The sequence below is a fragment of the Sinocyclocheilus grahami genome, unplaced genomic scaffold (assembly GCF_001515645.1).
Source record: "Sinocyclocheilus grahami isolate Dianchi unplaced genomic scaffold, SAMN03320097.WGS_v1.1 scaffold19.1, whole genome shotgun sequence".
NCBI classification, from domain to species: domain Eukaryota; kingdom Metazoa; phylum Chordata; class Actinopteri; order Cypriniformes; family Cyprinidae; genus Sinocyclocheilus; species Sinocyclocheilus grahami.
The window spans coordinates 550365-575665 of record NW_015505198.1 but is presented as its reverse complement, the minus strand read 5'-3'; the positions used below and the strand labels follow the sequence as shown (position 1 = coordinate 575665).

The following is a 25301-nucleotide window of genomic DNA, read 5'->3' as shown; positions in this document are numbered from 1 at the left end:
AGCTCTTGGTGCATAAAGAAGATCTGTAAAGTTGCAAAGACTAAAGTCTCAAATCCAAAGAGATATTCTTTATAAAAGTTAAGAGTCAACCACGCCTACCTAAAAGGCCTCGTTCTAACATGCCCCCACATGTCTATGTCACAGTGTGGGAAGATTTGCATAACGCCGCCCAAATGTTCACGCAAAGAAAGAAGGCATAACTTTTATTCTTGCTGTAGTATTGTTGCTGCCGCCATGTCGTGAAGGCGCTGTGTTTCGTTGTGAAAGCGAAAACTACTTAGTTTGGTCTTCCAAAAGAGGACGATATCGCTTCGTCATGCCTGGAGCTGATCCGTGCTGGTCGCTGAGGAAATACATCAACTTCACGCTGTGAATCGCCGGATCGGCTTTCACCGTGGACGAAGCGGAGTCCAGCCCGGGGTCGTCACATGTGGTTGCCGCAAGCCCGCCGGACGCTCCTTCGTCGAATCCGCCGGCTGTTCTCAAGCTCGCCGGCCTCTGCTCACTCAAGCCGGCCTCTGCTCACTCTAGGCCGCGGCTCAATCTAGGCCTCCGGCCTCCGTTCACTCAAGGCCGCGGTGTGTGACGCTGTTTCGTTGTGAAAGCGAAACTACTTTGACTAGAAATCAGTGGTTAAGTTGTATTTACAACACTGTTCCAGAACAGTTTAACCCAAATATTCAGATGTGTACAATGCCGTCTATTTTGACTCACAGACTGCAAGTACGTTTTTTATATTTAAAGAATTTGCTACTGATGATTCAAAAGTTTTTTGGGCAGTGTAGAGTAGCACTTGTTGTTTGTCATTTCTCCCATCACAAATGCAGACATGGTTTTATATTGAACTATTGAAATAATGTTCTGTAATTTATCTCTGATGATCTTTTGTCCTCTCTTGTTTTTACATTGCATCCAATTAAACATCCTGATGTCTTCAGGCTGCCACACCTCAGTTAGTGGTCAGATGTACTGAAGTCAACCTGACGTCACACTTATACAGGGAACTGAACAGGAAAGTTTAATTGAATTGAAAGGACTCTTAAAAGTGTGTGAGAAGGTTGTACTTTTGTAGGCAGGAATGATCTGACCCAGAAGTCTTGAGGGAGCGTGTTTGGATAATAATCTGTGTAGGTTAAAAAATAAATAATAATAATCTGTGCAGGTTCTGATGTACTGTTACTCTGTGCTCATGTTCAGCATGGAGTTGCCTGCTGCTTACTGCACAGTACATACTGTATACTGTATATGAAACAATATTCAGTGCTGATTTATGTTTTGTTTTTATTTAACAAGTGGCATCCAGTTTTCAAGAGCATTTTCCAATTTTGTGTTAATTCCGTAATTTTGTGTTAACTGTATGACTTGCTGTGTAATTTAAAAGAAGAAATTCTGAGTATTTGTTTTTTTACAATGGAAGTTAATGGGGTCTAATGTTATTTGGTTCCCAGTGTTTATCAAAATAACTTCTTTCTGAAGCATGAAGGTGAGGAAATTATGACAGGATTTTCGTCTTTGGGTGAACTGTTCCTTTAATTTGGCAGTGTGATGAAATAATGAGTCAAGAGATGTTAAAAATCCTGGCTGATACATTAACTCGAGTTCATTCATCACACTGGAAATGGAACAGAATACTTTGCATTGTGGGATACAGTACCTTGCATAGTGTGCTCTGATGCATACTACATTTTAGCAACAGTAGTACAAGACCTTTTCTGTTGCTCCCTTAAAGTTGGGATTCTCAAACTGGCATTTGTAAATTAATAAAAAGCTAAAAAAATAATTAAACAATAAAATTTTTTAATTTAAATATTTATTTTAAATTAAAATAATCTAAATGAAATACTAAAAAATGTCATGTCGTGTCATTTACATTTCAGAAAATGCTAATGTACACTACTGTTCAAAAGTTTTGGGTCAGTAAGATAAAAAAAATAAAATTAATATTCTTATTCAGCAAGCATGCATTAAATTGATCAAAAGTGGCATTAAAGATATATATAATGTTGCAAAAAGATTACATTTCAAATGAATACTGTTCTTTTGAACTTTTTATTCATTAAAGAATTCTGAAACAAAATGTATCTTAGTTTCCACAAAAATTTTAATCAGCACAACTGTTTTCAATTTTTATAATAAATAATACATTTTCTTGAGCAGCAAATCAATATATTAGAATTATTTCTGAAGTATCATGAGATACTGAAGACTGGAGTAATGATGCTGAAAATTCAGCATTGCATCACAAGAATAAATTACATTTGAACGTATATTCAAATAAAAATCTAATATATTAAATTGTAATAATATTTCACAATTGTACCATTTTTACTGTATTTTTGGTCAAATAAATGCAGCCTTGGCAGGCGTAAGAGACTTCCTTCAAAAACAGTAAAATATCTCCAAATGACTCTTCTGTCATTTTTAAGCTTCTGTATGTCTTAAAAAGATTTAGTTTGCATGTTGAATGAACTACTTTTATTAACCTCTTTTGTCTTTTTTGGAGGTTGACACTCAGATTTTGTTCATTCGTTTTGTGAGTAATCTTGATATCCTGCTAAATATCTCCTGCAATATGAGTGTTGACATTAGTGTGAGTCGACGGTGACAGAATTGTTCATTTAGGTTGAACTATCCCTTTAACATCAATTTTAGCGCTTTCTGGTGGAGATTAACATTGCTGGGCAATGACAGAAAGATTAGGGGAAAAGAGCAGGCTGGAAACAGAAAAGAACAGTGACGAGTGACTTTCTCACACATGCTGCGAGCGACCGAACGTCTCGCTCATTATATGGTGCTGTTCTGTGTGTGAAAGCGTGTGCACACGAATGTTAACGTGACTCTAATGATGTGTTTACCGCAGCACAGCTTCATCACTGTCTCCATGACAACCGCTGTGCTCTCTTCCTCTTCCTGCAGCAAAGACAGAGCGATAGCGAGCAGCATTCCAAATACCCAGCGTAATGTGCTAATACCATGTTTTTGACAGTGTAGCATGGTAATACCATGTTTCTTCATTATGGTGTCATGGAAATGCCACATTTTTTGACATGATACTATGGTAATACCATGTTTTTGACCGTGTAGTACGGTAATATCGTGTGTTTTTTTTTCAATATGGCGCCATAGCAATACCGTATTTTTTGGACATGGTATTATGGTAATACTATATTTTAGGATTTCATAGTATGTTAATTTTTATATATTTTTTTAATATGATGCCATGATAAAAGCACATTTTTTGGACACTGTACTATGGTAATCCTATGTTTTTAGACATTGTAGTATGTCAGTACTGTGTTTTTTGAATATGGTGCCATGGTAATACCATATTTTTAGACATCGTTCTATGGTAATACAATGTTTTAGGATGTGAAAATATGGTAATACTATGCTTTTTTAATTATGGTGCTATCGTAATACCATATTTTCAGACTTTGTACTATGGTAATCCTACGTTTTCTGGCATTGTAGTATGGTAATACTATGTTTTAAGATGTCAAAATATGGTAATACTATGCTTTTTCAATATGGTGCCAGGGAGCGTGTTTGGATAATAATCTGTGTAGGTTAAAAAATAAATAATAATAATCTGTGCAGGTTCTGATGTACTGTTACTCTGTGCTCATGTTCAGCATGGAGTTGCCTGCTGCTTACTGCACAGTACATACTGTATACTGTATATGAAACAATATTCAGTGCTGATTTATGTTTTGTTTTTATTTAACAATGACATTGTAGTATGGTAATACTATGTTTGAGGACATCATAGCATGGTAATACTATGTTTTTTTTCAGTACATTACTATGGTATAGCCACATTTTTTGATACTGTACTATGGTAATACTATGTTTTTGGACATTCAGGTATGGCAGTACCATGTTTTTTTAATATGATGCCATGGTAATACTAAGTATTTTAACATGGTACTATGGTAAATCTATGTTTTTGGATTTGGATTTGTTTTTAAATATAATGTTATTGTAATACTACATTTTTGGACATTGTACCATGCTAATACTATGTTTTATTCATTACACAAAATTCTGTAAAAAATGCAGAGTAAACATTTAATTCTGTAATCATGACCACTTTGTAAGTTATATGAGAATATTGTAGCATGCTTACATTTATCTTCACATACCGCATATTGTTACATATACTGAGACTCATTCATGAAACATACGATACATATTGCATTAACTGTTGCAATCAGTTCAGTAAAACAGTTCACGAATGGATTCATGAATTTGCACAGCTTGTGTATAATAAATTAGGCTTTTTATATAAAATAGTAGGCAGTTTACAGTATGCAGGTATTCCATGCATTTCAAAAGGTTGTAAAGAACTAGAGACTGTGACTTAAACATGCAACTGGTTTGTCGACTAGTTCCCTCATTTAAACAGCCAATATGGAGCGTAAGAGAGCGCTGCTGTGAGAGATAGAGAGAGAAAGACATGCATGAGGAGAGAGGGGGACCTGGGCAGAGGAAGCTGGTTACTGCAGCAGTCTGTAACTAGGTCAGGTTGAGACTGAAGACAAACAGAGAAAGAGAGAGGAGGGAGGCTTATGGGATGAAACAGGTATACTTTACATTTAAAAAAAGAGTTGTGCGTTCATGTTCACCTGTGATCAGCACCTGTCCTCTTCAGAGCTGTCGTTCGCTGTGCTCTTATTCACCCTTTTTTTCTTTGTTTTCCATATTTCTGATTCCATTTGATTTGGTAAGATGATTTCATGTGCTGGAAATGTGAAAAAGAACGAAATGTCTGCTCAGCAATACATATTGAAAATCGCTTTAATACACTGTAAAAAATGGCGTTGGATTTACTTCAAAACAAGTACTACTTTTACTCTGATTGCTAGTAAATATCACAAATAATAAAAGAAATTGAATTAATTAAATGTGAATTTTTGGAAGTAAAAATATTGAAAAATAGTGTTTTCTTGTAATCATATTCCTGGTAGCATAATTCCAAATATTTCTTATTTTAAGATGGTTTAGAGTGATTATATATGCTGCAAATGTGGAAAAAAAATTACAAAGAAACTGCTATTAGCTCTATATGAAATAAATGTGAAATTTCGAAGTAAATACTGAAACAATATTTTCTTGTAATCCTATTTCTGATTGCATGATTCCAAATATTTCCCTTTCTTAAGATGTTTCAGGGTGATTTGAGCTACAAATTATTTCACTCAGACTTTTCATTGAGAAACTGCTATTTACAACTTAAACATTTTTGTACAGTGTATCTAATAGTATCTTAAAGGATACTTTTAAAGGCTGTTTTAAAGGATACTAATTTTCCAACTCCCCTAGAGTTAAACAGTTGAGTTTTACCGTTTTCGAATCCATTCAGCCGATCTCCGGGTCTGGCGGTAGCACTTTTAGCTGTAGCTTAGCATAGATCATTGAATCTGATTAGACCGTTAGCATCTCGCTCAAAAATGACCAAAGAGTTTCTATATTTTTCCTATTTAAAACTTGACTCTTCTGTAGTTACATCGTGTACTAAGACCGATGGAAAATGAAAAGTTGCGATTTTCTAGGCCGATATGGCTAGAAACTATACTCTCATTCCGGCGTAATAATCAAGGAACTTTGCTGCCGGACCACGGGTGCAGCAGGCGCAATGATATTACGCAGGCGCCTGAAAATAGGCTAACTTCTGTCAACATAACCAAGTGACCACTTGCTTGCACAGGGAGCGTGCTGGGGACTATTTTCAGGCGCTGCGTAATATCATTGCCTTAGTACACGATGTAACTACAGAAGAGTCAAGTTTTAAATAGGAAAAATATAGAAATTCGTTGGTAATTTTTGATCGAGATGCTAACGGGATATTACGCAGTGCCTGAAAATAGGCTAACTTCTGTCAACATAACCAAGTGACCACTTGCTTGCGTAATATCATTGCCTTAGTACACGATGTAACTATAGAAGAGTCAAGTTTTAAATAGGAAAAATATAGAAATTCGTTGGTCATTTTTGAGCGAGATGCTAACGGTCTAATCAGATTCAATGATCTATGCTAAGCTACAGCTAAAAGTGCTACCGCCAGACCCGGAGATCGGCTGAATGGATTTGAAAACGGTAAAACCCAACTGTTTAACTCTAGGGGAGTTGGAAAATTAGCCTATTTTCAAAAATAGTGGCGTGTTCCTTTAATGAAAATTTTAAATGCAAAAGTTTACAAATGTCATTATAGAAATAGAAAAATATGTTGAGCACAACGGAAAGTCTCAGGAATGATAGAGAAACAAGTGTGCGTGTGTTAGAGAGGGAGGGAGAAGGTTCGGTACAAATCCTGGGCAGCCTGTGAAACAAAGCAGTCTTGGATGGAGGGATAAATGGAGCAAGCAGATAGAGGGGTGGAGTGGAGGAGAAGCTTTCAACGCTATGTCCTCACTGCCTGGAACAGTTCATGCACATGAGTGGCTCTGAGTGTGTGTGAGAGATCTCTATATAAATACATGTTTGATCTTTCTCTATTATACTCGGCAAGCAAAGGCTTGTGAATTTGAGAGAGAAATTGCTTGCATAATCAGATGGTTGCATGAATATAAAATTTTTGTCAGTTTTCGACTAAAGCTAATCACAACAGGGTGATTTCCTAACAGGTGTCAGTCACACACCAGTCATGGACCTCTGAGCTTTCAGTGGCCTTTTATTCTGTGGGTTACAGTCGGATGTAAATTAGTGTGTAAAAAGAATTCAGGTGAGATGATACTAATGTAGATCAGAGTTTTCTGTGTGTATGTGTGTACGTCAGGACCTAGTTTAGGTTCTGGCACACTTTTGAGGGGACCAAATACAGAGGAATGAGTATCCAGGGACCAGAAGAGGGTTTCTCATGCTGGAATGAGGAAATTGATTATTATTATTATCATTATTACCATCATTGTTATGTTCATTTGTCCAACTGTTTATAGAAAGCAAGCACTCGTTTTACATAAATATGAATGTGAATTATAAATAATACCTATATTTTCTATTAACTTTATAATTATATTATATTGTATTATACTATTGTAAATAATATTTTATTAGTAAAATCCTACAGAAAAAAATGATTTAGGTATTACATTTTATATATTATATCTGTATTTTATTGTAAAATCTAAATTCTCTTGGTGCAAGTCCAAGTCTAATTTTCAATACACTGCATGTTTTATAATATATCGTTTTTTAAGCTTTGTCAAAAAGCCAACAACTGCATATGTCATGTTTTCTATTTCTGATGTTGCAATTCAATTTTTTATGAATCTAATTTTTTTATGAAGTCTCAAGTTTTTTGGGGGGCGGCTCTTTTTTGTGCATTTTGAGTCCAAGTATCTGTGTTTTCATTTATTGAAATAAAGCTGAAATATATATATATACATATATATATATATGATATAAGACGAAAACTTAAACAAAATTTGAAATGTTGCCTTGAAGTAATAAAACAGGTTTAAGATGGGGTACTAAATAAATAAATAGAAATAGAAACAACTAAAACTATTACAAATGACAAAAGCACGCAAGAGAATTACCAAAACGTAAACTAAAATGAAAACAATATATATAAAAGCTAATTCAAAATGTTAATAAATACTAATGCTAAAATACCACAGGTGTCTACCTAATGCATAAAAAAATGTTATATAATAATATATAATGCATAATGTGGGTTCCAGCAGAATGGATATCTCTAACTGAAGCAAGGTTGTGGGTTTGCGTCCCACCAGTTTGGCGCAGTGGTTAAAGCTTATGGCTGGAAACTTCCGGATGCTGGTTTGGGTCATTAGCTATTAGCAAAGTGTCCTTGAGCAGGGCACTTAACTTCAGGTTACTCCGCAGGGATTGTGTCGGTAATAAGTGTACCGTAAATTCCTTTGGATAAAAGCATCTCCTTACCGGAACAATGCAGGATTGTTAATTTAAGTTTATTTGTATAGCACTTTCATAATACATATTTGTTTCAAAGCAGCTTTTAAAATGAGCAAGTTATCAATCATTTTTTTAGTTATAAAATGTTTGAAAAAATTAGGAGAATGATAAACCCTCAGAATATAGATGGGAATGAAACTGTAAAATTTGGTGTAAGTGCTGCTTAAAACTAATTCACAGAAAACAGCCTTTAAAAACGAGCACTGTAATTTCAAACTACAGGTGCAAATAGATATAGCAGTGCAATAAAATAAAGATTTTATGTTTTCTTTACTAGTCTAAAAAAAACAACACATTATGAAAAGCCAATCTCAAAACTGACCAGTGCATGAAAAAGAAAAGACTTGTACTTTACTTGTAGTGTCTTGCCTTAAGCAGACTCAACAAATGTTGACTTACAACTTGTGCTTGTAATATTGGAACAGCTTTGTATGTTGATCCATCATTTGTCGAACTCTCTCTTTCTTTCTTGCTTTCTTTCTTTCTCATTTTTCAGTATGTGGCATGCGGATCCCTTCTGTTCATCCTCATCTCCATTTCCACCTTCTGCATGGAGACGCACGAAGCGTTCAACACCATCTACAACAAAACGGAGAACGTGACGGAGGGGAACGTGACGAGAGAGGAGATTGTGTACGAGGTGGTGACGGACAGATGGCTGATGTACGTGGAGGGAATGTGCGTGATCTGGTTCACCATCGAGGTGTTCACGCGCATCGTCTTCTGCCCCGACAAGGCCGAGTTCTTCAAGAGCATGCTGAACATCATCGACTTTGTGGCAATCCTGCCTTTCTACCTAGAGGTCAGTCTGAGCGGACTCTCCTCCAAAGCGGCGAAAGACGTGCTGGGCTTCCTGCGAGTGGTGCGCTTTGTCCGAATCCTGCGCATCTTCAAGCTGACGCGCCACTTCGTGGGCTTGCGCGTTCTGGGGCACACGCTTCGCGCAAGTACCAACGAATTCCTCCTGCTCATCATCTTCCTCGCTCTCGGCGTCCTCATCTTCGCCACCATGATCTACTACGCCGAGAGGATAGGAGCCAGTCCGGACGACCCTACGGCGAGCAAGCACACCACCTTCAAGAACATCCCCATTGGTTTCTGGTGGGCCGTGGTGACCATGACCACTTTAGGCTATGGAGATATGTATCCGGAGACGTGGTCGGGCATGCTGGTGGGGGCGCTGTGTGCCCTCGCGGGGGTGCTGACTATTGCCATGCCCGTCCCCGTCATTGTGAACAACTTCGGCATGTATTACTCTCTGGCCATGGCCAAGCAGAAGCTGCCCAAAAAGAAGAACAAACACATCCCGCGAGCCCCGCAACCCGGCTCGCCCAATTACTGCAAGCCGGATGCCCTCGCCATGGCAACGGCCTCGCCCCAGAGGATCCTGGGTAACGTGCTGGGCGGCGTGCTGGGCTCGAGCGGGATGACGAGGGACTGTCCTCTAGCTCAGGAGGAGATCATAGAGATTAACAGAGGTGAGAGACTGAAGGGATACACACAGATTTTCATATTATGCACCAAAAAGTCTTTCATTGACTGGTTTTAAACTCGTGGTGGATTCTGTAAAGTTTTGGATATAAGGAGCTTCTTCAACAATATGGTCAAAAAAATTTTATGACAGTACTGATTTACATTAGCTTGTTGAAGTGGTTGATATGACTAATATATCATAATATAGTTCATTTAGCTTGAAATAAAATTAAATATAATAATATAAATATAATTTTTTATATTATATTAAATGTAATTCAATTTATAGTTATTTTAGTGTAGTTATTTTAATCCAACTATAAAAATAATTATTTCTGTTGATTTCCAAGCTTGTATGTGTGTTTATGTATATGAAATATATTTTATGTATATCTATATTTGTATTATTTTTGTAATATTTTATATTATATTACTTTTTATACTGTATAAATCTTCATACAAATAATTTATTATAAATATAATTTTATTTAAATATATTTTATATATATTTTATAATTTTATGTCATATATCTAAAATGTTATTTTTATATTTTATTTCATTCTAGATATTATATATTAGATGTTTATATTTATGTATTTAATAACTTTTTAATAGCTATTAATAGCTTTTTTGGGATAAATCTGTGAATTTAATACTTTAAAAATGAAACTTAACTCAATTAAAGTGATATTTGAGTTAAAAATACAATTTAGCCACAACTATTAAAGACATCTGAAGATAACCAAAAGATGTTTTGGAGCTGTGTGGGGAAAACACTTTTGGGTGCATTGTTAAAATGATGTTAAAAACGCTACAATACAACATACAGTCCTTACACTGTACAACAGCATGTGTATTTGTGAGTGTGAGTGTTTTTTTCCAGATGGACTGCTCTTCCTGCTAATGTCATGTCTATTATCAATTATTCATTGTTTTTTAAACCTGGAAGTCTCTAATCGATCTATAGGGTCACTATAAGTTCTACATGCGTTCTAAAAGACACAGAACAGGAAAAGGGCAATGCATAAACCTTGCCTTGTATTTAATTTTTCTTAACTAGTCTATCTATATCATCAGCTTATCTTGTTGCCATCACGTTATTTACAGACATATGTATATATGTACATATACGTTGTAATTTCTTTGTTTAGGACATGATAGGTAGTTTCTCTTTTAGGAAGAGCAGCTACTAGCTACTGTTCTTTAACTTACATTTTACAAGCACATTTATTATTTGTTTATAGTATTATTTAGATATATAGTTTTTATTAGTATTTTGATTCATATTATTATTCATTGATTCATATTTTTTGTTTTATTTACAGTTAGTACTTTCAGTTTTTCAACTCAAACATTTCTAATTTTGATGTATTTTTATGTTATATATTTTATTTCAGCTTTATTTTGTGTTGTGTTTATGTTTCAGTTCACAATAACAACCCTGTTAAAAAAGTGATTAAATTCCTTATTCACTGCAACAGTGCTAGATTTTAAAGGGTCATATGATGCGATTTCAATTTTTCCTTTCTCTTTGGAGTGTTACAAGCTCTTGGTGCATAAAGAAGATCTGTAAAGTTGCAAAGACTAAAGTCTCAAATCCAAAGAGATATTCTTTATAAAAGTTAAGAGTTAGCCACGCCCCCGCCTAAAACGGCTCGTTCTAACACGCCCCCACATATCTACGTCACTATGTGGGAAGATTTGCATAATGCCGCCCAAATGTTCATGCAAAGAAAGAAGGCGTAACTTTTATTCTCGCTGTAGTATTGTTGCCGCCGCCATGTCGTGAAGGCGCTGTGTTTCGCTGTGAAAGCAAAACTACTTTGTTTGGTCTTCCAAAAGAGGACGATATCGCTTCGTCATGCGTAGAGCTGATCCGTGCTGGTTGCTGAGGAAAACTTCGCGCTGTGGATCGCCGGATCAGCTTTCACCGTGGACGAAGCGGAGTCCAGCCCGGGGTCGTCACATGTGGTTGCCGCAGGCATCACAGTATGGTAAGGGACGTAACATTTCCGTCATACGCTTGAGGAATTCGGCCAATCACAACGCACTGGATAGCTGGCCAATCAGAGCACACCTTGCTTTTTCAGACCGATGAGCTTTGTAAAAATCGACGCGTTTCAGAAAAGCGGGGCATAGAGGAGAAACAATAATGTACAGTATGTGGAAAATAATGTGTTTTTTGAACCTTAAACCGCATAAACACATTTCATTACACCAAATACACAAAATAATGTTCTTTGTAGCAGCATCATATGACCCCTTTAAATACTTTTTTTAGTGTTGATTTATGCACAAGCCATTGTTTTGAGTCATTTGAATAAGTTCTCAGAACTGGTGTGAATGATTTAATGATTCAGTTCTCAAATGACTCAAGGAAGGAACAAAAGTCATACAGGTTGAGAACGACATGACGTCTCTCTCTCTCTTTCTCTCTCTCTCTCTCTCTCTCTCTGTTCATTCGTGTCTTTCCTCAGACTCAAAGCAGAACGGTGACGCAGCCAGCGCCGCTCTAGCAAACGAGGACTGTCCAACAATTGATCAGGTTCTTAGTCCGGACGAGCGCAGCCCGGTGGGCCGAACACAAGAACGCTACCAGCAGGACAGAGCCTGCTTCCTCCTCAACACGCGCGAGTTTCGACCCACTGATGGGAATGTGCGGAAAGGTACGTTTTAGTGCTTCTGCATGCGGGTTACACACACACAGTCACACAGTCATGCAGTGAAGGAAACATCAGTCTCGGCCCAGTCCCAGTGTCTGTGACAGACATATTAGATCTTACAGATCTAGTTGCACACACAAGCGTCCTTTAACAATGTTCCAAAAAACGAGTTTTACATCCCCATCTCACGCCATCTCCTCGTGCCCATCTCTCCAAAAATACAGATTACATAACCACTGAACATCTCAGGGTGTTTTCACACTTGGTTGGTTTCAGGAGGCTGAGAGCATTTACAAGAAGTCTGGCTTAAATTTCAAGTCAAATCAAATTTATTTGTGTAGCGCTTTTTACAATACATTTTGTTTCAAAAGCACATTTACAGAAAATCATTATGTTAATGATTATATTTACACAATGTTTACGTATTTACATCTTAATATCCTAATGTACAATAATATACTTCACATTTTACCACAATGAACACTAGGAAAATATCTGAATAAATTCAGAGGGAAACCAAGATTTTAACAGATTGACAGATATTTTTCTTGTTTTAAGCATAAACCCACTTAATTTTTTTCAGAAAACAAGAAGAGTAATAAACATTTTTCTTGGTTTAGGAATTTTTAGACATCTATAGTGGAACACAAGACTAAAATACAAAATAATAAAATCATTTTTTGCAATGAAGTTATGAACTGCTTTTTGCAAATATATAAACCTTTTTTATATAAATATATGACTTTTTTGTTTTAGGAATGTGAATAGGCTTACACATTTGCACATATACACATACACATATATGATTTACTATAAACTCATTCATTTTGAGACAATTTAGCTCCATGCTAAAGGACATGTGCAGCTTATGTTTTTTAATGCAGATGTTAATAAATTAATTTATGAATTAAAAAATAATAAATAATATTTAAATATACAGAATAAGAAAATAAATAAATACTAAATAAAATAAAGATTATTAAAAAATCATTTTTAACTACACACATAAATGTCTTTTATGCAAAAACGAAGGCTGGAGCATTTAAACACACCAACTCTGGTGCATCAATTTGAAAAAATCATTACAGAAATATATTAATATTTTATATTACATGTACATTTCTGAACCAATAGCGGCACCAAATGAAATTGCAAAAGTATTGAACAGATGGACCTACCCCAAACTTAGACACTTTTTAGGCCAGAAACAGTGTGAATACAAAGTGAACTGGTTTATTTTTTGGTCCACCTCAAGGAATCTACATTTGGTTAGTTTAGGATTCAAGTGTGAAAGCATCCTTAAAAACACACTGAAATCTGAAAAATCTTTTTTTTTTTTAACTTTTTTCTTTTCCTCTTCTCTTTTTATCTTCTCTGTCTTTCTCTATTTATGTTTGGTGGTTCTTTGCATGTCTATTTTACTCAATTCTGTTTCTTTCCTGACATGCACTATCCTCTTTTTACCCTCTATTCTTCCATTCTCTCAATTTCTTTTTTCCATTGCATTTTCCTTGATCCTATTCGTCTTCGTTTCAGTGACAAACCTTCTTTTACACACGACATCATCCCACAAAACTTTGTGACCCTGCACTGTCACCTCCAACAGCCACAAAAATCTCCTCTCTACCTATAAAATCACACAACAAATGATACAAACGATGTCCGATCCATGCACGCGCAATTCTCCAAACCCCCGGTTGCCCTTTCCTCAACACAACCCAACTACATTTGGCACTGTTAGCATCAGGAGATGCCATCCTACCCTTACAGATGAATGAAATCAGAGGTAAAAACCAACCACAGAAATAGAAACATACTAAACATGCATGCACATAAAGTTCAATTGTTCAAACCAAATTTGGACAGAAACAAAACACAAGCACAATTACACCTGCATGGGTGTTGTTGTTGTTGATGGGTGTAATGTTTCGTGTTGATGTTGTGTTGTTGTCCTAATAAACTGTCATTAGTTTCATTAGTTAAAGGAAATGAATCTAATGTTGTATAATGCTGCTGAATATGAGTTTGAGGTTGGGTTTCTGACAGATGCATTTGCTCTCATATGTTTTTGCACCGCTTAAACTGCTGACCATCCCGCTCTGGACAGTCAATGATAAAAATGTCTGTGCACTGGGGAGAATTTATCACCCAGTTTAACACCAGACATGAAGAAAACTCAGCACAAATACAGTGAGATGGCACAAATCTGCATTTGTCTGACACCCTGTGTAGAGGACAGATGACTAAGCGATTAAATGTATTTACTGGAATATTCCAGGTTATTTTCAACTTCTAAATCGTGCTTTTGAGGGAATTTAGATCAAGAAGAATCCTCTGTCGAACCAGCTGCATGTGCACTGGGCTGAACAATCATGCAACTGATAATGTATAATATGAAAAATAGATATTATTTAAAAGATTAAAGATTGCGTTTTATTAGTTAATTGAAGTTAATCAAATAGGGCATAGGTCATCTAAATGTAAAAATAAAGAAAATGAGCACTAATTAAATATTCCATTTTGACTGATACTAATAAATCATGATAGTTATGATAGGTTAGGGTTACCCGCTAGGCTTCTGTTGTTATTGTATGACTGTAAAATTGTTAGGTTGAAAATAACCTGGAATGTTTAAAGATGCTTTAAAGTGTTGTATAAACGTACCGTCTCATGAAGAGAGCAGAAACCCAATCTTTACTCGGATGTATTCAGGTCTGTTACACTAACCTCATACTCTCTATTGAGTATTACATGTATGAGGGACAAAGTTGGACACTGTAGAGTTTGTGTAACAAAGATTGTTTTCAATGTCATATGAGATCCACTGCAATTACAATTGGAACTGCAGCTGCTGCAGTGTGTGTGTGTGTGTGTGTGTTTTCAGTGGGATCTCACACGCTCTGTATTGTCTTTTTCTTCAGGTTGTGTCATATCCCGTGTTTGTATGTTGGCTTCTTCATATATTCTCTCACTGTTCTACTGTCTTCCCCCGTCCTCCTCCTCCTCGCTGTGTGTGTGCGCGCGTGTGCGCGCGTGTGTTGTGTTTGTTGTGACGTGACGTCGCTTATTGTGTTTTCAATGTGTTTCCCTCACTCCACCAGTGACCTTTAACCCTGGTGCGATGGAGGACGCGCACCGAGGCAACGCTTAACACTGCACACACATAGAAAACAGACTCAAAGGTTGTTTAGGTGTTCGCTGTGCCGAGTTGAGTCACCCCAGGGTTAAAGGTCAGGGGTCGATAGAGGTCAAGATGAATTCAAATGAGCGCGAGTTCATGGTTCTGTGCCATGCTGCGAACACCGCATTCACTCCAAAAAAATACCTAGGCCCAAATTTAAGATTTATGTATTTGAATTGCATAAAATCCAGTCTGATTACACAGTTTGAATGTAAACAATCTAATAACGTTAATGTGATGCATGAAACAGGTAAGATTTCTGCACTCAAAAAACATTTTGCACCTGTTTGATTCAAGGTTATTAACCGTTAATTAAAACAGAAATTAAAACTATAAATAAATGTTGCTACTTGAAATAAAGCTTAACTGAAATAATTAATTTATTATATTTCAGCTAGTTGTCAAGGCAGCATTGCTCATTTTATTTAGTTTAGTCTGTGTATGTGGGTGTAAATTTGCATTTAATAATTTTAGTTTAACTGTAAGTACTAAAATATCTCAAATTAAATCAACTAAAATGAATAAACAAAAACAAAAAATTACTAAAATATTATTTTAATTATTAATTAAACAATAAAAACACAACAAAATTACTAAAACTGTTACTACTTAACTATTTAAAACTTAAACAAAATAGAAAAATCTAATCTAATTTCAAATATTAACAAATGCTATAATACTAGATCAATGATAATAAAATAGCACTGTTTTGGTTTTATTCAAATTTCTTAACATCAATTCATTGTTAAAAAATGTCATTTATTGTGTTAAAACAGATGAACATTGTTATGGCTAGCTGTAGATGTATGAGATTAAAACACTTTGAATGTATTGATAATAAATATTTAAACCTGGTTATTGTATATTTAAAACATATTCAGTTTATTAGTACTTTTTACAGAAATCCTACCAGTTTCATGAATGTATGACTGACAAATATGCAACACATTAAGTTTATTAGTTTGTTTGTTGGAACTGGATGGAAATTTTATATTGCAGTTCAAATACACAAACCTTAAATGTAAGGCTAAATATTTCGTGTTTTTTTGCTGCAAGTTGCAACACTTTGAAGCTATTAGAAAGTGACAGGGAGGTCGGGAAAAACCACAGGCCGATGAAGAAAAGAGTGTTTATGTGTGGCACAGTCCTATGAATCTGCTCATACGACCTCAACCTGATTCAGTTCCTAGCGTAGCCGGAAACTCCTACATGTGTGCGACGGTCTGTGTGTGTGTGTGTGTGTGTGTGTGTGTGTGTGCTGTGTAACTGACGTCTGACTGACTGGTTGACAGACAGACACTGGGATATTTGGACAGACTCAAAGACAGACTGACATTGAGAAGGTAAGAACGAACCGTGGTAAAAGCCTAGCCCACGTTCCCCCGGCATTTATCCTGGGCTTCAGCAAGGCGTCGTCTCCTGGAAGGCAGTCGCTCTCAGTCACTTTAACATCCAGAGCACATCGGGTGTCTGTTGAGGATATGTGTATGTGTGAGTTCTGCTATATGACTAAAGCATCTTCTTAACTGTCTCTACCTAAACTACCATCCGGGCTCTGTTACAAAACCTAGTGAGCAAACATCTACATATACTGTAGTATAGAGCATATAAAACAGATACATTAGTTTCATAGTTTCACATTTTTACCTGACATTAGAAATGAAAACGAAACCGATAATATTCTCTGATTGTAAAGTAACGTATTGAGGAAATAAATATCCTTAAATATTTTTAATTTATTTATTATGACATTTTTTTAATTATTATTTATATATTTATTTAAAAAACACTTTTTTTAAAATATATGTATTTTTATTTAGCTTAAATTTATTTTTATTTTAGTTGTAGTTTTAGTAATTTTGGTACGTTACTTAAACTTATTTTATTTAAGTTATTTGTAGTGCTGTCAAACGATTAATCGCATACTAAAAAGTTTTTGTTTGCATAATATATGTGTGTGTTCTGTGTATATTTATTATGTATATATAAATGCACACCTTTATTTCAATTAATGAAAACTTATTTTAATAGAATTTTAGTTTTAGTTAACAATAACCGCACTGGTTTGATCATTTATAAAAGTAATATCAAAGTTTAATATTTGGGGTTGTTGGTTTGTTTGAAATCACTAATTCTGGGTATAAAATACTTAATTAAGACTAGAAAGGATTGACAATCAAATAACTCTATGATTAGTCATAGCAAGCATCCTAATTATGCTGCCTAAATAAGGTGGGATCACATGTAACCCTCATGAAAAACATAATCACATAATGCATTATTTTCTTCTTCCAAAAATTCGATCAGAAAATGGTTTTATCTATTTATAATGCACTTTTCCGCCCATTATTTGAGTGTTATTTGTGCAACTGCTAATGTCAGCCTTCACTGGAAATCAACTGCAAGCATCCGTCGAGTCTCCTATTTGTGTGCCGTGTGAGTAACCATTAACAAAGTTAGTGGCCATGGAGAGCATTTCAGATCAGTCACTTACAGTATGAGGTTCCATTTCAGCTAGGATGCTGCCTCAGAAGCTTGCAGCCTATGTAGACAGCGAGGCAGCGCACTAGGGTTTGGAACAGAGCTGCAGTGCCTCGTCAAATGGACATTAGACTGTTAATTGGGCACGATGCAGTGAGCGTACGCTGTGTGTGATGCTCACTGTGCCAACGTGAGTCGATTTAAGATCTAAATATACTCCTGTTTTCACTTGCCATCTGTGGAAACCTTCAGACACACACACACACACACACACACACACACACATATTGCTCTGGGTGTTAAAGTGATCTCTTCCTGTGCAATATAATCCCTAAATGCTATTCACTGTTGTTAGAGGAGTGTGTGTGTGTGTGTGTGTGCGCACCGACCTGCCCTGCTCTAATGCTGTTTGCATGAGGCTATTTGCTCAGAGTCAAAGTCAGTATCAGACTTCTGAAGTCTCTGTGAAGGATCTCTGTAAGCCATTGTGAGTTCTCTTTCTCTCTTTCTTCTCTGTCTCTCTATCTCCTGTTGTCTTCCTCCATGTCCTCTTGTTTGTCTTGTATGTTTATGGTCTTATGTGTGTGTTCAAATGGTCGAAGTTCATCAGTGCCCCTTTTTCTGGCCCATGCTCACAAACAAACATCTATAGTTTCACTGTAGAGCAACTACATTAGTTTCAGTTATTTTTATTTGACACTAGAAACAAAAATAAAACACCTCACGTATTGATTATAAAGAGGTCATATCAAATAAAAGAATCAAATTTGATTAAATCTTTTATGATAAAACAGTTTAAATATAATATATTTTAATATAAGATCATTTTAAAGTTTTTTTTTATTTTGTTATTTTGTTTTTTAAACTATTATTATCATTTAATAATTATTTATTTATTAAGACTTAATGTTCTATATTTATTTGTAATATTTTATTATTATTTTAATTTAATTTTAAAATCTTTAATTTCTAGATTGTAATGAATCTAGAAAAATGTGACAATGACCATGCATTTTCATTGTATGTAAAATGATTACAAGTTCATAAAAATAATTTATACATATAATATAATGAATTGCATATTCCTTAATCTTTTAAGATAAAACAACATTTAATTTTTAATATTTTAATTTTTAAAAACCTTTTAAAAAATCATTTTATTTATTTATTTATTTTAATATTGATTTTAATAAATCTAGCAAATCGCTATTGAACTTGACAGTCAGTGATCACCATGCATTTTTATTGTATCAAAACACTTTTTTTTTTTCATTTATACGTAACAAATAAAAAATAGCATGACCCCTTTATTGATTTATTTATATTTTATTATTATTGAAGCACTTTTTAGGAAGGTGTAAAATACAGTTATCTTGTACATAACCATCTCTCAATTTATTGATATTTCCATTTTATACACACAAATTGTAACCTAATTTGGCATTACAAGGTCAAAGTGAGAATCTGTATGAGATATGCCTTGAGAGCAGGACATTTTTCAAAACTAAACAGGTGTGCTCTAATTCCGTCAAGGCAACAGCATGAAAGTCTATATTTAGTCTGTATATAGTGAACCGGTTATGCTTTACAAATAGAGGTGTAAATATTTACCCTGATGGTTCGATTCAGTTATGATCCTTTCTAAATGACGCAGTGCATCATGAAATCTGCATTTAAGTCACAACTTGGTTCAGTTAAATTGGTATGATTCGTAATTATTTTAAAAAAGGGACAATTGAGCATGTTCATGTCAGAATTAGATTTGCTGGATTTTAATCTGTAAAAATCGGTTAATAATTGTATTTTGCATAGTAATTAATAGTAATTATAATAAATTCAAAAATTCTGAAATCAGTACATTAAATTATAATTGTTAAATTGATGCATTTATCAAGTCTAGTAATAGATCATTGAGAAACTACAATGACAGAGGCCTTCTCACTATATCACTCAACTCATTTCATATCTCACACACACACACACACACACACACTTCTTCCATGTCTATGTGTGTAGATATTAATGTTGCATGTTTGTGTTTCTACTGCAAATGTGCATTTCTTGTCTGCAAATATCACAACTTCAATCATTTAGAAACCCATTACGACATAAACAACATTACAGGCCACCTATTCATTGTCTAAATACAAGCGTCTCGATTATTATGCATGGTGCCGTCTTCTTAAAGGTTAACAAGTGGCATTGTTTAAGTTTAAGGACTAGTTTGATAACACAGTCCAGTATCAGCGCAGTGGATCTGTTCTCCCGTTACAGCAGATTCCAACGGTGAGCGGTCCGTCATGGTTGTGGTGTTCAGTGTTCTGGTCACAAGCCGATCGATAGAGCTTAATTGTGGGTAATGTGAGCTCTCTCTATCTCTAACAGCCCAGCGGTCGATAAGCCAGATACTGCCGGAACAGGTCAAGCTGGAATAGCTTTTCATTGCTGGCTGTACATGGGACCTTCATAGCAACATATATGACATAAACCAGGGCTGGGTACTACTGACTAAAATTACTAAATTTTATGATTCGACTCGATTTTGATTCACAAGCGTGCGATTCGATTCAATTGGTTTCAATATCAATTCATTTGGATATATATCAGGTACAGTACATGTTATTTATTTAAGGAAAAAATCTCTCAACTAATGCTGTAAACTTTACATGGAACCCTGTCAGTTGATACATTACTATAATGTTAAAGGTTAAAATTAACAACTGATGTGTATACAAACATTTAAACTGCACATAAGGCAGTTTGTATACTAATAATGTTATATTATAATAATAACTTTTTAATAATATTATTATGTTTATACTCCAGTTGGCTGTTAATTACATAGATATTTTTAAAGGGAAATTTTTTTTTTTTGACGTATTTATTCAAATATACAATAGGTATTGAGGAAATAGGTTAAGTAAAAATATAATTAATATGTACAGTGCATATTCTTAGTAAAATGCTGCTCTCTAGACTTATTTTCCTAGCTAACTATCTAGCCCAAGGCCACTGAATGGCTTTTCTGAGGTAAATATTATGTTTTTCGTTTAAAGTGCCCCTATTATGGATTTTTGAAAATTTCCTTTCATGCAGTATGTAACAGCTCTAAGTGAATGAAAACATCCTGCAAAGTTTTAAATCTGAAAGTGCTCCGTGTATAAAGTTATTGTCTCTCAAAAGAAAGAGTAGACTCTGAGTCATTGAAAATTAGTAGTTTTTAAAACTAATCCCAAGCACTGATCTATAATAGATTATATATAGATCAGTGATCCCAAGCCGTTTCATGTTAACATCAACATGAAACATTAGCATATTGCCCGCCCACTTTTGGTTTTTTCGAGTTGGTCTGAATGAAAATTATGAAAATTTAAATGTATTCTTTGCCACTAGGTGCCGCTTTTGGAGCGGTAAAAAAATAGCGGTTTCCCCGGTAACGCTGTACACAAAGCAGCACTGAGCTCACAAACGCTGCTTTATCAGGCATGACGAAATGAAAATGAGACTAATCGGACCAATAACCTTTCATTACCCATAATAGGGGCACTTTAACATTAAACTTGTTTTTTGACGGATTTATTCAAACATAAATTAAGTATTAAAGAACTGGCTAAGTAAAAATATAATGAGCATGTAACATAGTGCATATATTTAGCAAAATATTCCTGTCTAGATTTATTTTTCTGTTTTTTCTGAGGTAAATGTAATGTAGGCTACGTTGTTTACGAGCTGTTTTATTGACATCTTTGCGCGGTTGAAACTGATTGAGCAATTACATGAGACATCATACATTTCGGTAAGTTGTACTGTATCTCTGTCCGTACCTTTGATGTTCATTCATGTTTAGTTCATGTTGTAACGAAAGAGGAAGAGATGATCTTACTCGCACTCCTCGCAGCCGTAATGTGACCTCACGCCACATTAAAGATCGCCAAAACGGTATTTACTGTTTGAATTTAGTAATGAAACGCACATAATTTGAAAGCTGAGACTTTATTTCATACCAGACATAAAAAGGCACAAAGCTTACTGTGATTTGTGACTTGGGATTTAAGAATCGATGTCAGTTCAACCAAAATCGATATTTTCAATCCAGACGATAACAACTGACTAATTATTGCCTCAACGTCTCAGGTAACACGTTTTGCTAACATTTTCATTGTTATAAAAAAAAAAAGTTTTTCTTAATGCTTTTCTTTGAACTTACAAATTTATTTATTTTTTTGTAAAAACATTTTTTCTTGGTTAGACGAACATTAAGTGAACATTCCATTTTATCATTTCACAAACACTATTAAACGCGTCGATTTTTACAAAGCTCATCGGTCTAAAAAGCGAGATCTACGCTGATTGGCCAGCTATCCGACGAGACAAAACCAGTAAAACCCATTATAAACGAGGCATTTGTTACATCCAGTGGGGACATAATTATGGATTATAATGACTTATACTGTTTTTACGCATTCCGTATCACGCTGCGTAAACATAAAACCATGTCTGGATTTGTGATTGGAGAAATGACAAACAACAAGTGCTACTCTACACTGCTCAAAACTTGCGTTTGAATCGTCAGTGGCAAATTCTTTAAATATAAAAACGTACTTACAGGCTGTGAGTCAGAAGCGCCAGACTGTCCTTGCAAAGTTGGAATTGCCCCACTTTATAGAAACAGACACCGGCATTGTAGTCTACTCTCCCAGGAAACAGTCCTCGTCCTCCGTAAAATGCGCTGCACACATCTGAATATTTGTGTTGAACTGCTCCGGAACAGTGTTGTAAATACAACTTAACAACTGATTTCTAGTTGTGTAAATCGCATCATATGACCCCTTTAAATTGTTACTTTTGAATATTCTCTGAAACTAGTATTAACATTAACCATTGTCCAAAAAAAAAAAAAAAAGCTACATTAACAATGTATAATTTTTTGTGCTAACAATTTGGGAACATTATAATAGAGCTTTGCACAAACGTTCGGTTAACATCACTAGAAGAACGTTTGTTTATAACTTTGAGAGAACCTTGCCAAAACGTTCTGAGAACATTCCCTGTTTTCTGAGATATCTTCATCATCATTACTTAATGCTGGTGGTCACATGTACTGTGGCATATATTAAAGGGGTCATATGATGCGATTTCAAGTTTTCCTTTCTCTTTGGAGCGTTACAAGCTGTTCGTGCATAGATAAGATCCCTAAAGTTGCAAAGACTAAAGTCTCAAACCCAAAGAGATATTCTTTATAAAAGTTAAGACTCGTCCACGCCCCCCTAAAACGCGTACCTGTCAACCCTCCAGTTTTTCCCGGGATTCTCCCGTATTTTACCATTTTATCCCGCTATCATCCCGTTTAAATATTTTCCCGTATTTATAATCTTTCTATAAAAAAATCCCACTGGGCGTATTTTATATGTTTGCTACATTTGCCTCCGGTAAAACTCCCGTAATTTGTATGGCCCAAACGTCATTATATGAATAATCACGTCAACTAATTCCAAGGTTGCCCAGTTGCCAGATCTTGTATGAAACGCATCCTTCTCACAAAATTGACACATACCAATTTCAACCCATTTGTTACCTCAACTTGGCAACCTACAACAGTGATGACTACTGCGGGAAGGAAAGGATCATTGGTAGAAATGGGACAGGAGGAGAAGACTCAGGTGGTGCTCCGGTGGAAAAACAAATATGCATGCAAATTGAGATATAGCGTACACTTCAAAATGCTATAGGTTAATTGATTAAATATGAGCGCTGCAAGTTGCAAAATCAGGTGCTGCGCTGCTTTGTTTACTGTGGTTACTGGGGAAATGTCTATATTCCTGGCGAAAAGCGAAATAATGATTTTTCAATAAGAAGGCGTAACTTTGATTCTCGCTGTAGTATTGTTGCTGCCGCCACCTTGTTGTTGAGACGCTGTGTGTTTTGTTATGAAAGCGAAACTACTTTATTTGGTCTTCCAAAAGAGGACACAACTAGAAATCAGTGGTTAAGTTGTATTTACAACACTGTTCCAGAACAGTTCAACCCAAATATCCAGATGTGTGCAGCGCATTTTACGGAGGACGAGGACTGTTTCCTGGGAGAGTAGACTACAATGCCGTTGTTCTGACCCACAGCCTGTAAGTATGTTTTCATATTTAAAGGATTTGCCACTGACGATTCAAAAGCGAGTTTTGAGCAGTGTAGAGTAGCGCTTGTTGTTTGCCGTTTCTCCGATCACAAATGCAGACACATGGTTTTATGTTTACGCGATGCAACGCAACGCGTAAAAAGACAGTATAAGTCATTATAATCAGTAATTATGTCCCCACTGGATGCTAGCTACAAATGCCTAGTTTGTAATGGGTTTTATTGGTGTTGTCTCATCGCGCCGGGACATGGCATCACAATATGGTAAGGGGCGTAACATTTCCGTCACACGCTTGAGGCACTCAGCCAATCACAATGCACTGGATAGCTGGCCAATCAGAGCACACCTCGCATTTCAGAACGATGAGCTTTGTAAAAATCGACGTGTTTCAGAAAGGCGGGGCATAGAGGAGAAACCTTAAACCGCATAAACACATTTCATTACACCAAATACACGAAATAATGTTATTTTTTAGCAACGTCATATGACCACTTTACATATAGTTATCCATCACATTAGGGCATCTAAATGTGGTTTTGATATTTGCAAACCCCCTTTTTGTTCTTTCATGTCATTCACTCTCTTTTTAACTCTCCACTGTGTGACTAACACTCATCTCATCCTTCATTCGCCTCCAGGCCGTCAGTGCAGCGCCAGAGTTTCTAATGCGTGACTGTGGGTAGGTACATCAACTGTTTTAAATTGTTCCTCACATGTTCAAACAGGAGACACTTCTTTATGAGGTTTTCCTGGTTCACAGTAGGTATGCAAATCTTGTTGCTCTCATCCTACTGGACATTTTGAACATGATAAACCTATAAAATATTGTGTGTATGTTATAAGTAATATAAGATAAACTATAAAGCACATACTTTAGCATGTGAGCTGGTTGCATTGTGTGCATTTAACATGATAAAGTTGTTGGAATTCAAGCATTTATTCTATTGTGTTGCATATTTCATCATTAAGTGTAATATATAGGAATAAATATGCAGTATACTGTACGTTGGAATATGCTCTATAAACCATTTTATGTATTAATGGGAATACTTTAGTAGATATACACACCTAAAGACAACATGAGATGTCATTCACAACTTATTTAATTTGATAATTTAACATATAGAGTGAAAAGGTGTTTTGGTATAGGAAATTATGTAGAACAGGACTTTATTTTGTCCGTCTGGATTAATTTGGATCATAAAAAGTGGGTGTTTATACCTAAACACTAAGCTAGGATATTTTTTAAAAATATAATCCGTTGAAAAAAAATATTTAAAAATATTAAATAATTTATATATTTATAAATCATTTTTAAATCATACATAATATACAAAGATATAATAATAATAATACAAATTAAAGTATTTAAAATATTAAAGTAATTTGATGTGATAGTAATTAAAATATTATATATTAAATATGCCATCTGTTTTA

General features: G+C 35.3%; 1 protein-coding gene across 1 annotated transcript in view; it reads left to right on the top strand.

Annotated features, from left to right (window-relative positions):
- The window catches only part of LOC107555185 (potassium voltage-gated channel subfamily C member 3-like), a 54462-nt gene that overhangs the window by 22528 nt on the left and 6633 nt on the right, over nucleotides 1-25301 (top strand). Inside the window, exons 3-4 of the mRNA XM_016237907.1 lie at nucleotides 8432-9413; nucleotides 11887-12075. Coding sequence (XP_016093393.1) covers nucleotides 8432-9413; nucleotides 11887-12075 — 1171 coding nt within the window. The remainder of the gene's footprint in view (nucleotides 1-8431; nucleotides 9414-11886; nucleotides 12076-25301) is intronic.